This window comes from Pelobates fuscus, chromosome 1 (genome assembly GCF_036172605.1).
Source record: "Pelobates fuscus isolate aPelFus1 chromosome 1, aPelFus1.pri, whole genome shotgun sequence".
NCBI classification, from domain to species: Eukaryota; Metazoa; Chordata; class Amphibia; order Anura; family Pelobatidae; genus Pelobates; species Pelobates fuscus.
The window spans coordinates 302198325-302213420 of NC_086317.1; the positions used below are offsets into that span (position 1 = coordinate 302198325).

The 15096-nt window shown below is 43.4% G+C and overlaps 1 protein-coding gene across 2 annotated transcripts in view; it reads left to right on the top strand.

Annotated features, from left to right (window-relative positions):
* The window catches only part of EDAR (ectodysplasin A receptor), a 135934-nt gene extending 126487 nt beyond the window's left edge, over nt 1-9447 (top strand). For both annotated transcript variants that reach the window (XM_063444622.1, XM_063444623.1), the window contains exons 11-12: nt 7238-7298; nt 8802-9447. In XM_063444622.1, coding sequence (XP_063300692.1) covers nt 7238-7298; nt 8802-9136 — 396 coding nt within the window. In that variant the 3' untranslated portion in view covers nt 9137-9447. The remainder of the gene's footprint in view (nt 1-7237; nt 7299-8801) is intronic.
* The last annotated feature ends 5649 nt before the right edge of the window (nt 9448-15096 follow it).

Here is a 15096-nt window from a genome sequence, read left to right on the forward strand (position 1 = left end):
TGGTAAATCATGATTACGAATGACAAATTCCCATTATAAAAGACGGAAAGCTCCTCATTATTTTTTATCCTTCAGTGACAATAGTTTTTTGGGGGACACATCCGACCGCCCTGCACACGCCTTTAGCTATTGCATTGTTGGCTCTGCTACCGTCTCTTTTTAGCCAGGAAGATCTCAACCACAAAGTCGTAAAATGCCATACTACTGGAGAGATTTTGAATAGAGTTTCCAGGAGAGAACAATTCTCTTTTTTAATACACCAAAGCTGGCTCAAACCCAAATTTCAAACACTAACAGAAAAATATGAACATGTACTTGTTTTTCTCCTAAGCAAAGTTCTTCTTGTAACAATTAGTTATTTGTCTTGGGTCTTTGAAATGGTATTGTTATTTAATCTTGCGTGGAAACAAAGCTACTGTTTAGTGGTTAGTCGCTGGCTTGCACAGTATTTTGTAAGTCTACACCATTGCATAACCCCTAATAAACAGAAATTTTAAAAAATTCTCCGAGTACAACAACACAACGGTACAATATGTTTCTCTAGTGCATGGGTAGGCCGAAAATGGCACTCGAAATGTAAAGGACTAATTTTCCCATAATTCTCCCATAATGCTCCTGCAGCCCACAACATTTGGAATGCCAGAGGTTGCCTACTCCTGCTCTGGTGGCTACTCATATTCCCTTCATACAATCCCCTTTTAAATTATAGGACTGACTACGGTGTAAGCATAGCCTGGAACTCTCTAGTGAAAAATTAATATTACAAAAATGTTATCAAAAATTGGATTTAGACATTTTGAAGTAAACCCTTGTAATAAAGGTTATACAAAATATGAAATATATGACGATCAAGTATTCATATGCCTACTGTTGATCCAAAAGATTTAAGCCTCAAAAATAAATATTATTTCTTAGCTCCAGGTATTTTAAATGAATTTTGTTTATTTTCTATTCAGCAATTTTATTCATTTGCTCCATATTGATTTAGAGAAAGGGAAAGTAATCTCCATGCTGGAATGTATAATCGGAATACATGCATGGTGGTCAGTGTTTAATACATTCCTATGCTATAGATCAGGCTTCCCCAAACTCTGGCCCTCCAGATGTTGCTGAACTACAACTCCCATGATGCTATGAATGGAATAGATAGGCTGAGAATCATGGGAGTTGTAGTTTAGCAACATCTGGAGGCAGGGCCGGACTGGGAAAAAAATTAGGCCCGGGCATTTTCCAATCAGAGCGGCCCCCTAAGGGGGCGGGGCCAGAGAGGGTGTGTTTTGTCATCACTAATTACAAGCACGCCCCCTCTCAAAGTGAGCATGTTGGTTCAATGCGCAGAGCCGCGCTGAAGAGCTCTGGCATTAGAAAAAGGCCCTGAATTTGTTCTGCGCAGCGGAAGCAAATTTAATAACATGCTTGCGCTGTGTTTGCTTTTAAATTGTCTCTGGTGTCTCCACAAGTGGGATAACAGAGGGCAAAAGGGCCAGGAAAGTGTATGGTGCATGTGTTTGGAGCCTGCTTGAGGGATTGCGTGTGTGTACAGTGTGGTGTGGTATTGTGTAAATAGGTCAATTTAATTTGTGTTTGTAGTGTAATATGTGTGGCTAGGGGCTGTAGAGAGTGTGTGTATAGAGGGCATAGTGTTATAGGGTATGTAGCGAGTGTGTGTATACGGGCTGTAGTGTGTGTGTGTATAGGTGACATAGTGTGTTTAGGGGTTGTAGAGAGGGTGTGTTTAGAGAATGTTGTATGTGTTTGCTGACAAGGAATGCAGTGTGTGTGTGTGTAGGAGTTCTAGTGTGTAAAGGACCCAGAGTGTTATAGGAGATTGTGTGTGTGTGTGTCTAGAGGATTAAGAGTGCATATCATATAGGGTAAGGGATCGAGCGTGTATCTGGTGCGTAATGTGTGAAGTGGTGCAGTGTGAGGGGTGCTGTAGTGTATGTATATATATATATATATATATATATATATATATATATATATATATATATATATATATATATATTTGGATGTATTGTATGTGTGAGGGGCGCTGTGTGTGAGGGTGTTTTTATCTGCCGTCCAGGGGTGGACTGACAGTCTTCTGGGCCCCCGGACAAAATTAGGTCCAGGGCCCTTCGAAGACAAAATATTAAAGTAGCACTATAATATTAGAGTAGAGCCGGGCTCCCTCGGCTCTGGGGAATTCTCCCTCCTCTGCCGACGTCAGATTCGAATGCGCATTCGCGGCAAGAGCCGCGCACGCATTCAAACCGCCCATAGGAAAGCATTACTAAATGCTTTCCTATGGACGTCCAGCTTGTCTTCTCGCTGTGATTTTCACAGTGAGAATCGCGGAAGCGCCTCTAACGAACTGTCAGTGAGACCGCCACTAGAAGCTGGATTAACCCTTAGTGAAACATAGCAGTTTCACTGAAACTGCTATGTTTTCAGCTGCAGGGTTAAAACTAGAGGAACCTGGCACCCAGACCACTTCATTGAGCTGAAGTGGTCTGGGTGCCTATAGTGGTCCTTTAAGGACTAAGTAAATGTTAAAAAGAATTTTAAAGTAAGTAGTCAAACCGTGTGAGAACAGTTTGACAACTTACCTGGGGTCTGCTGGGACATGAGGCTGTAGTAGGGCATAGGAGCAGTGGTGTGTGTGAGTGGTGCAGTGTGTGTGAAAGGTTCAGTGTGTGTGTGTGGGGGGGGGTGTAGTGAGTGAATGTGTAGGGGGTGTGTGTGTTTTGGCAGTGTATGTGTGTATGGGGGGCAGTGTGTGAATGTGTATGGTGTGGGGGCAGTGTGTGTATGGGGAGGGCAGTGTGTAGGGGCAGTGTATGTGTGGGCGGGCCGTGTGTGTGTATGGTGTATATATAGGTGGGCAGTGTGTGTGTGTGTGTATATGGTTGGGCAGTGTGTGTGTGTGTGTATATGGTTGGGCAGTGTGTGTGTGTGTGTATATGGTTGGGCAGTGTGTGTGTGTGTATGGGTGGGCAGTGTATGTGTATATATGGGTGGGCAGTGTATGTGTATATATGGGTGGGCAGTGTATGTGTATATATGGGTGGACAATGTGTGTGTATATATGGGTGGACAATGTGTGTGTATATATGGGTGGGCAATGTGTGTGTATATATGGGTGGGCAGTGTATGCAGTGTGTGTGCATATATGGGTGGGTAGTGTATGCAGTGTGTGTATATGTGTGGGCAGCGTATGCAGTCGGTGTGTATATAACGGTGGGCAGTGTGTGTGTATATATATTGGTGGGCAGTGTATGTAGTGTGTGTATATCAATGGGTGGGCAGTGTATGCAGTGTGTGTGTGTGTATATGGTTGGGCAGTGTGTGTGTGTATATGGGTGGGCAGTGTATGTGTATATATGGGTGGGCAGTGTATGTGTATATATGGGTGGGCAATGTGTGTGTATATATGGGTGGGCAATGTGTGTGTATATATGGGTGGGCAGTGTATGTGCATATATGGGTGGGTAGTGTATGCAGTGTGTGTATATGTGTGGGCAGCGTATGCAGTGTGTGTATATGTGTGGGCAGCGTATGCAGTCGGTGTGTATATAACTGTGGGCAGTGTATGTAGTGTGTGTGTATATATATTGGTGGGCAGTGTATGTAGTGTGTGTATATCAATGGGTGGGCAGTGTCTGCAGTGTGTGTGTGTATATATATGGGTGGGCAGTGTGTGCGTGTATATATGCGTGGGCAGTGTATGCGTATATATGGGTGGGCAGTGTGTGTATGTATATATATATATATATATATATATATGTATGTGGGCAGTGTATGTATATGGATGGGCAGTGTATATATAGGTGGGCAGTGTATATATATATGTGGGCAGTGTATATATATATATATATGGGTGGGCAGTGTATATATATATATGGGTGGGCAGTGTATATGTATATGGGTGGGCAGTGTATGTACATGGGTGGGCAGTATACATGTATATATGGGTGGGCAGTGTGTGTATATGGATGGGCAGTGTGTGTATATGGATGGGCAGTGTGTGTATATGGATGGGCAGTGTGTGTATATGGGTGGGCAGTGTGTGTATATGGGTGGGCAGTGTGTGTGTATGGGTGGGCAGTGTGTGTGTATGGGTGGGCAGTGTGTGTGTATGGGTGGGCAGTGTGTGTGTATGGGTGGGCAGTGTGTGTGTATGGGTGGGCAGTGTGTGTGTATGGGGGGGCAGTGTGTGTGTATGGGGGGGCAGTGTGTGTATGGGGGGGCAGTGTGTGTATGTGGGGGCAGTGTGAGTATGTGGGGGCAGTGTGTGTATGTGGGGGCAGTGTGTATGTATGGTTGGGCAGTGTATGTGTATGGGTGGGCAGTATATGTATATGGGTGGGCAGTATATGTATGGGGGGGCAGTGTGTGTATGGGGGGGCAGTGTGTGTATGGGGGGCAGTGTGTGTATATGGGGGGGCAGTGTGTGTATATGGGGGGGCAGTGTGTGTATGGGGGGGCAGTGTGTGTATGGGGGGCAGTGTGTGTATGGGGGGGGCAGTGTGTGTATGGGGGGGCAGTGTGTGTATGGGGGGGGCAGTGTGTGCATGTGGGGGGGGCAGTGTGTGCATGTGGGGGGGGGCAGTGTGTGTATGGGGGGCAGTGTGTGCATGGGGGGGCAGTGTGTGTATGGGGGGCAGTGTGTGCATGGGGGGGCAGTGTGTGCATGGGGGGGCAGTGTGTGCATGGGGGGGGCAGTGTGTGCATGGGGGGGCAGTGTGTGCATGGGGGGGCAGTGTGTGCATGGGGGGGCAGTGTGTGCATGGGGGGGGCAGTGTGTGCATGGGGGGGCAGTGTGTGCATGGGGGGGCAGTGTGTGCATGGGGGGGGCAGTGTGTGCATGGGGGGGGCAGTGTGTGCATGGGGGGGGCAGTGTGTGCATGGGGGGGGACAGTGTGTGCATGGGGGGGCAGTGTGTGCATGGGGGGGGCTGTGTGTGTATGGGGGGGGCAGTGTGGGCCTGCTTACCTGTAAAATCTGATGTTTTCTCCCTCCATCTCCTGAAGCAGCACTTGTCAGGCCAGGCTCCTCTTCTCACCCTCCATCCATGCTGTGAGTGCTCCGTGTGAGAGGGAAGCAGCGGGTGATGTCACTTCCTGCCCCCCTCCCATCCTCACACGGAGCACTGAGCAGGCAGAGATAGAGGAGACCTGGCAGAGTGTCAGTGAGAGGTATGCTGCCAGGTCTCTCACTGAATGATGGGGGGAGGTATTAGCAAATTGATGGGTTGCAGGGGCCCTTCGACTCATTATGGGCCCCCTGCAACCTTCTTACAGCACTTTCTTTAACTTCCTTCTGCTGTGGAGATCTTTGATCTCCACAGCAGAAGCATGGCTGTGCTGCCGGGCCCCTGACTGACTCGGGCCCTCGGTCAGTCTGCCCGACCTGTCAGTCCGCCCCTGCTGCCGTCACATTCTAGGTTTCTAATTTTCTTTGTTAACTCACTGAGAATTATTTTATTTATATATATATATATATATATATATATATATGTATATGTGTGGGAGTGTGCTGTGTGTGTGAGCGAGGGTGCTGTGTTTGAGGGTGCGCTGTGTGTGTCTGAGGGTGCTGTGTGTGTCTGGGTGCGCTGTGTGTGTCTGGGGGTGCTGTGTGCGTCTGGGGGTGCTGTGTGTGTCTGGGGGCTGTGTGTGCATCTGGGTGCTGTGTGTGTGTCTGCATGCTGTGTGCGTCTGGGGGTGCTGTGTGTGTGTCTGGGTGCTGTGAGTGTCTAGGTGCTGTGTTTGTCTGGGGGTTGTGTGTGTGTCTGGGTGTGCTGTGTGTGTCTGGGGGTGCTGTGTGTGTCTGGGTGTGCTGTGTGTGTCTGAGGGTGCTGGGTGCGTCTGAGGGTGCCGGGTGCATCTGGGGGTGCTGGGTGCGTCTGGGGGTGCTGTGTGCGTCTGGCTGCTGTGTGTGTGTGTCTGGGTGTGCTGTGTGTGTTTGGGTACTTTGTGTGTCTGAGGGTGCTGTGTGTGTCTGGGTGTGCTGTGTGTGTCTGGGGGTGCTGTGTGTGTCTGGGGGTGCTGTGTGTGTCTGGGTGCTGTGTGCGTCTGAGGGTGCTGGGTGCGTCTGAGGGTGCTGGGTGCGTCTGGGGGTGCTAGGTGCGTCTGGGGGTGCTGTGTGCGTCTGGGTGCTGTGTGTGTGTCTGGGTGTGCTGTGTGTGTTTGGGTGCTGTGTGTGTCTGGGAGTGCTGTGTGTGTCTGAGGGTGCTGTGTGCGTCTGGGTGCTGTGTGTGTGTCTGGGGGTGCTGTGTGTGTCTGGGGGTGCGGGGGTGCTGTGTGTGTATGGGGGTGCTGTGTGTGTGTGAATGTATTTTGTGTTTAAATTAAAATATATATTTTTTTATAAATAATAAAAAAAAAAGTTATATCCCCCCCTCCCTTCTTACCTTTAGCCTGGGATGGGGGGAACTGTTCTGCAATGAGGGGGGACACCATGCTTCCTTCCCTGGTGGTCCAGTGGTGAGAGTAAACTCTAACCTGCAGGCTAGAGTTCACTCTCGCAAGGTCTGAGCGTTGTCGCGAGAGGACCTGGCGGAGCTGCTGGGTAGAGCTCCGCCGGTCCTCTCTCCTGCCTCCCTCCCTCGTTCTTCTGCCGGCGATCTTTGATCTCCCCACCGTCCATGGAGGCACACCACAGGGCCGGCGCTCGGGTAGATCTTGTGATCTCCCCTGCCGGCCTCGGCCCCACGGCCATCGCGGCCCACCGGGCATTTACCCGGTGTGCCCGATGGCCAGTCCGGGTCTGTCTGGAGTTTGATAAGAGCAGGTTCTAATAAAGAGAAAGATGTGAGCATGACTTTATCTATGGAAAACCAGTCTTCTGAACTATAAAAAAAAAGGGGGGGGATGTTGTACTAACAGAGTTCCAGACATGTGTCCTTGTTGCCTGCACCTCACCATAACATCTAAGGCAGGGGTGCCCAAAAGGTAGGTCCACAGGTGTTTTAAAACTACAACTTCCATGATGTCTTGTCATTCTAAAAACATGCAAAGCATCATGAGAGTTGTAGTTCTACAATATCTGAGCATCTACCTTTAGGGTACCCCTGATCTAAGGTCTACATACGTCTTTTCATTCTGAAAACGATCCATATACTATGGAACCAGACCATCTTTACATGCTTTGTGACCCAAACCATGCTTTATGTATGACATGCTCCATTGTCAATTATCTATCATCTTGACACAACTGACATAAAGAACATTTATTACAGATATATTTTTTACAGATTCACAGTCGGAGGAAAAAGATACTTGATCTCTATGCCAATGTTTGCAACGTGGCTGAAGGTGAGTCAACAGCATCAATACTTATTCAAGTAAAATATATAAACAATAGTTATCACAGTTTATCCAGATGTTGCATCACAGCATTGATTGTAAGCAGTAGGGTAGATATTGAGAAAGAAGACCTGATACGTTATATAGCTACAAAAATGTCATAAAAGCAATATACAGCATTGACTGTGACATGGGAAAATTAACTACTACCACTGCCTGTATTTTATATGTATGCAACATCTGGATAAACTGATTAATAACCTTTATATATTTTATATTCAAACAACATGTTTGTGGGGTTTTTAGGGTACAACACAGTGCAGCCTAAAGGCAACTATTTAACTGATTATTAAAGGTTATGTACAAACTATGAACAGTATATTGTAGATATAACACCTAGTAATTACCTGGTTTTTCATCCTGGAACATTTTGGGAAGTCATAGTAGACCTCAGTGCTACTGCTCTACTTAATTTTGCATTAAAAAAAAAAAATACAGAATTCTGAATTATAGCTTTGGAGCCTTTTGAACTAAACGTATTTAGTCTAAATAGAAGGATGTGCATCCCCACTCAAAACAAATGATTATGGCTATATATTTTTTTTTTATCAATGTAATAGCAATCTTAAACGTTTGCCATTGCCCAGTACGAACTGCGACTATTGCTGAGTGGGATATGTTTTTACAAAAACAGCACTTCTTGCCTAATCTTTTTTATTTGCTTTTTAACTACCGTTCAGAATTTAGAAATAAATCTGCAGAGGGTTATAGTTTCACGCCTATGTGTGATGATTATAAAATATATGTGGTGCTGGATCTGGTGTACCTTTACCAGCTGCTATACTTGGAACAGACTTAGCAAGCTGTTGTCACTAGGAATGAATGTGGGAATATCAGATGTATCTTTAAAAATGTACTGTTGCTCATCATACACCTTCTGTTACATAGTTACATATGCTGAAAAGAGACTTGGGTCCATCAAGTTCAGCATTCCTCACATTTGTTTTTTGTGCTTGATCCAAAAGAATTTACTGGTGAACTGAGGCCATGAGAGCATTAAAAAAACAAAACGCGCACCCTGATACATTATAAGAAATATGCCAAAAGACAAAGGTAGAGGTGTAACATTACTGATTTAGGAGGAGACATGGCATTTTTGGTGCTAGGTGTCATAGTATCTGGCTGTGCAGGAATACCTCTCTCCCTTGTTTGTCATAGGGAAGAAATAAAAAAATAAAGGGGTCAATTATGGCTTTATTGAGATTATATATGCAGAACCTCCTAGCTCTTGGAATTCCATAAAATGAAAGGTTCCAGTGTTCACTTATATTAGGTCACTGTTTCATGAAATTCCCTATGACTGTTCATTATCCAAAGGCAATTCTAAACATTAACATAAATAACTTTGTCTAATGCAAAATGGCCCTAACTTTATGTACTACTTATGTGTTATCATTCAACATATAAACAGTGTTCTGCGTTTTTGAAATAACGATGTTATTTTGCTTACAGGACTCAGTCCTACAGAATTGCCATTCGATTGTCTAGAAAAGACCAGTAGGATGCTTAGTTCTACCTATAATACTGAAAAGGCAATTGTTAAAACATGGCGCCACCTCGCAGAGAGTTTTGGGTTGAAAAGAGATGAAATTGGTGGTATGACAGATGGACTCCAGCTCTTTGATCGCATCAGTACAGCTGGATACAGCATCCCAGACCTGCTCACCAGGTTGGTACAGATTGAGAGACTGGATGCTGTAGAGTCTCTGTGTACAGACATTGTAGAATGGGCTCAAGCTACCCCCACACCCATTCCACCATCCACACCCAAATGTGAAAGCCTGTGAACAAAGCTATATGATGGACAACAAGCCTGGCTTCATCCAACACTTCCTCTAGTGAGCCACTATGAACACAAGGATGTAGTCCAATGAACGTTAAGTAAGCCTGCAAATGTAGCAAGAATGGAAGATGGTATAGGACTGAAGATCAATTAAATTACCACAGCACAGCAGCAAGAGGAAAATTAAAAGACAAAAACTGTGTCCACGTAACATTATATGTCTCTCCTTGGCGGACGTAATGATTAAGGGATTTAATCACTTTGCTAAATAATTCCAAAAGATAATTTGATTCAAAAACTTGAATATTTTATTCACTGTGGAAGTCACTTCTTTTAAGCATTCGCTAATATTTCAATAGTGACCTGACCTGCGTGTCTGGTACAGAAAGACCCACCACAACTAGACTGGCATGAGGAATGTATGCGGCTTATGCTAACATTCCAGTGTTTTAAGCAGTGGTAGCAGTTATTACTGAAACCAGTAAAAGGTGATGTTTGAAATCAGGGGCAACAAAGGTCACATTTCCAGCTTTGATAATGCTTTGTCAGACTTAAAGGGACCCTATAGTCACCTGAACAACTTTAGCTTAATGAAGCAGTTTTGGTGTATAGATCATGTCCCTGCAGCCTCACTGCTTAATCCTCTGCCATTTAGGAGTTAAATCGCTTTGTTTATGAACCCTAGTCACACCTCCCTGCATGTGACTTGCACAGCCTTCCATAAACTCTTCCTGTAAAGAGTCATCTAAAGTTTATCCTTCCTTTATTGCAAGTTCTGTTTAATTTAGATTGTCATATCCCCCGCTATGTTAATAGCTTGCTAGACCCTGCAAGAGCCTCCTGTATGTGATTAACGTTCAATTTACAGAGAAAGAGATTCAATTATCGAAGGTAAATTACATCTGATAGAAAGTGAAACCAATTTTATTTTCATGCAGGCTGTGTCAGTCATAGCCAGGGGAGGTGTGGCAAGGGCTGCATAAACAGAAACAAAGTGATTTAACTCCTAAATGGCAGTGAATTGAGCAGTAAAACCTGAGAAGCATGATCTATACACCAAAACTGCTTCATTAAGCTAAAGTTGTTTAAGTGACTATAGTGTTTCTTTAAGGCCTAAAATCTTGTGCATGCAAAAAAAAACACTTTACCGGAAAAATCTGTTTCGTTAGCATAACAAATAACGGTTGAGTGTTTTTTTAGGGTATTTTGAAGAAAGTTTGCAATTTCATGTGATTAGAACTCTGCCTTCTGTTACTAATATTCCAGTATGTATATGGCCTTGTCATATTGATTGTTTTTATTTTATTTCATATATTTTAACAATGTTCCAACTTGTTTGTAATGATGTAAAAGGCAGACAAAAAGCTATCTCCAATACACATGGATGTAAAATAGATGTGTGCCAGCTATAAAAGCATAGATAATGAATGTCTAGTCATGTAGATTAAACTATATTATTAAGAAAATCTTTAAAATTGTTTAACACCAAACATTGACTTTTTTTATTATCTATTGGTTCACGTAAGGCAGGGCAGAATTAAATGTTTATCAAGCCTTCAGTTCACATATTTTCAGGGGTTTATTGTAAACAATACCTCATGGGCATTTAAAATAATGAATATTTTGTTCTATTTGTGCCCAAACGTTACAATGACACCATAACCAAACTTGCCATGTCGTAACATTTTTTTGTTCACTACTCTTTAACCCAGTGTCTCCTATTACCTTGGTCAGGCACATCATATCCACATATCATGGCAGTGGCACCTGATAAACTTTGTGTTGTAGACTCGGTAGAGTTAACTGATACTATTTTGTTGAATTTTATATTGATGATGTATAGTATACTACAATTGAAGAATGTTTCACTGAGATAATAATACACTTGAAGAATGGGTTGTCAAGCTATTGCCCTACACATAATTTGCGTCCCCGTCAAACAAGGTTAATAATTACTGCTTTAATTCACACTAATATAAGGTCACAGCAATCCTGTTTGTACCATGATGATGTTACCTTTTCATAGCTATTGTGATTTCAGGACACAGTGTATGCCTGTATTATCTTTATGTCCATCTTCAGTCCATTGAAAAAGTCTATAACATTCCATGTATATGTAAGAGTGTCCAGTATTTTAAAAGTTTTGGGAGGCACCACAGGTATTTAACCTGGATAATTTACCTTATCTTCTAGTGCATTTTGTTTTTGGTGATGAGAAAGAAGCAAAATTGAAGGTATCCATCCACTAATTCTGGGTGAGGATTTGACCAAAAGTGAGGGGCCTGATGCACAAATGGGCCAGCCTCCTGCTTACCTATTGCTAATACAGAAGTCAATTTCCACATTAGAAATATCAATTTTCATATATATTTGGACAGAAGTGATTGGCTAACATTCTTTACCTATCACCGATGATACAGACAACATTTTATAACTAATAAGGAAGCAGAAAATCTGCATTAGCAATAGGTGTGTAGGGGACCAGCATATTTTCTTTATGGGCAACCGCTCAAAAATACTTTCACCTGGAAATAGGGGGTGGCATTTGAAGCCTTCTAGTACTAAAAACATTAGCACCATGTAGTGGTCCAGATGCTCAGACTGTCCCTTTAAAGCAAAGACACACCTTTATAAAGATGTACCAAACAAACTTGAAAAACAATATTTAAAACATCATACTTCATGGAAGCCTATTTCATGATCAAGCTATTTCCTCAACGTGGGCACAAATGAAACATTGATCATCAGTTTTCAACAATATGTGTGAAATAACAGAACAAAAGCAGAGCATGCATTTGCTCTAAGTTAAAAACAAAACAACACGTTTCTCTTGAGTATTAAATGTACCACCTGTTTAAGTATGTATATATAAATTATTACGTTGTATAATTTGTTAAATTGTAATAAAAATGTGTCACAGTCTATTTTACATTTCGTTCATTGGCGCTCAACGACTATGTAATTGATGGGCTAATAAACATTAAATCAACATTCCATTCAAAGATAGAAATTGTAGATATGGATAGAAAATATTCATGTAATTTGTTTTGAATGATTTCCTTGGAGGTATACTTTATCTGCAGCTACTGCAGGCCCTCCCCTTCTTCCCCAACAAATGGCAATACTATTAATAACACAGATTTATTGTTTTTGAGGTAAGCAGATAACATGCAGAGTATGCTCTGCCAATTAGATTATTTTATGTTACAGTATTGTAGATGATGAGAAACAATCATCCCCGGTCCGAGACTCTATCAGCCAATGCCACAATTTGGGAAACGAAGGGCTCTGGGTTGTACAGAGAGGAGATCATGGAAATCACCACATCCTCTCCTTATCATTGTAAATAGTCAATGTAGATCAGCATAGCAGTGCCACAAGACCGCCACACTACAGGCTGTTCACGGAAACCAATGTTTGTGGGCAGCGGACATGGATAATACTCTTTTCGGCTCCTGGCCCAGAGGGAGAACTGCCATCTGAAGCTCCACTCGCAATTTGGGTAAGTAGTTGGTTACACCGTGAGATGCTTTGCCAGAACTTGTTGCAAAGGGCTTCAATTGCCTCACTGAATCTCGTTTCCCAGCTCCACTCTAAGTTTTCTGCTTTAAGACTCTGTGAAGCTCTCAAATGATAGATTCAGCCTATCATCAATGTCCATATACACACACAACCTTTTATAACTATTAAAGGAAAATCTGCATTAGTAATAGGTGAGTATGGGTCCAGAGGTTTCAAAGACCCGTGGTTTTGGTCCAACCTCTCATAACTTGTAGAACAGCCACGTGGCATCAGGGTGCTAGAGCAAGAATGAGGTTGATTTGGATACAATAGGCAGATGAAGCCTCCCTAGTGGGGACAAAGATAAACCCCGCTGATCCAGGGGAGTAATGCCGCAGTGTAATTCCTCAGCACCCAGCCTACACCAAGCTAGGAAATCAGCCACTGACGTCTCCTATCCACAGAGCAAGCCGAACTATGTCTTAACACTGCTCTTGGCAATTATTGTCCAAAATGTCACAATGCTGGGTTGTAAAATTTGCCCAATATAGCAAGTCACTTCAATACAAGACAACTGCAGCCATAGCCTTATATTCAGGTAAATATTTAGAGAAAGTGTCAAAATAGCATACAGATGGAGGAGATACAGCAAGGTGCATCAATTTATCTTGGTTGTCAGGCCCCACCCCTTCAGCACAAACTTTGGTAGCTGCCCAACCACAGAATTCTCAATGGGCTTTATTACAGAAGCCTTTGCAAAGGTAGGTGCTCTGGGCAGTTGACTGTCTTTTGTGTTTAGCTCTGTTGAGCTAAACAAACCAGGAAGTAACAGGACCGGCTATCTGGCAGCCCTGGGAGGTGTAAGAAAATTCACTCAACAATGTTTAAATTAAAAAAGAGAACACACTCTTCACACACAAGCTGCAGTGCTCTATGTGTTTAGAGTGTTCCATTAATATATACATGATACAGCATCTTGGTGAGGAAAGGGTTGCACAGAGCTCCCACTTATCATACTCTGTGGTGTGGCCTCACAGACTATGGTAGATGATCTTCTTTATCCTACTCGGTCTTACAAAAAAATATAAAAATTGCAACAGCACCTATTACTTTTGTAAGGCTGCAACGAGTCCGGTTCTGTCGAAACTAGCACCCATTCAAAAATAAAGCAATAAATTGCCAGAAGGTCCTTATGAAGCATTGCCCCTTTATTAAGGTTCCCAAAGTGTTCAAAAGCAAAGTTTCAACTGCGGCAACAGGCTTTATCAAGCTAATGCAAAACATGCAGTGATCTCAATACATACCCATGCACAGGAAATTGAAAAGAGGCTCACATAATTTACCCCACATCATGTGACTAATCACATGACCAACCACATTAAAACAAAGCAAACATGGGAAATCACATGACTATAGAATAACCATGCCAACCAAACAGAATAGTGTTAATATAACTGTATGCAAGAGATCTAAATATACTATTCCAAATGATTCACCTAGTCAATAGCTGTATCCTGACAATGTATAACACATCCCAAGACTTCCACTGTGGTGGAATTTCAGTAAAATGTAAATTTAGTAGGCTGAGATTTCCACGTGGCATATGTGTATGTTGTGTCAGTTAGTTAGCTACACGTAGCTAGGATACTGTCATCAATGTACTGAGCATGTGCAGGAATGCAGGAACTGAAATTACACTTCTCTCTCCTTTGTCTTGGATGAGCCATGTGGTCTGACCAGATGAACAAGTCTATACTCTGCTCATTGATTGGTTAAAGGTATATGTGGGCGTAGCTATTAATGGGAGGAGTTATAGTATTATAAAAGGAATGTGCTCCATGTATTTGTCTCTCAGATCTGTTTTGGAACGATAGTTCATCTGAGGCCCGATCGGTATGTTAATAAAGACTTCTTACTTCCTGAAGACCTGCACCCATCTCTCTGTGTTTGGCTTCTGTAAGTTTACTCGGTTACATAATTGGTGCATTGGCCGGGAACTTCTCATCGCACGGAAGCTGGCGCAGAGATTTGAGACGGTAAAACTTTTTACCAACGTTCTCCACGGCAGCACTCTGGACTTCTGCGTGAACATCCCTTCATCTCGGCGCCACTGGGCTGCTTCGCCCAGGAGATCATCGGCCTTTACGTAGTAAGTACCGGGGTACCCCGTCGATGAATGTGAGCCCAGGGCCAGGAACTAACAGGTAAGACTGATACCGTTAGAGCGGTAGACCCACAAGGGGTTTTATATTTGGAACCGGTTATTGGAATTGGCCCCTTCCCTCTGGAAGGAAGAAGCGAAGTCACAACGCTTATTGGACATTAGACGCTCTGTAGTCAGCCCGTCTAATATAGGTGGTATTGGGTCAGACTGAAACTTGGTGTACATACTTCATGTCGGACACCGGTGTCCTGTCTTGACTAGCATGCTAGGTGTAAATTTTGGTTGCTAGGTCGGGGAGG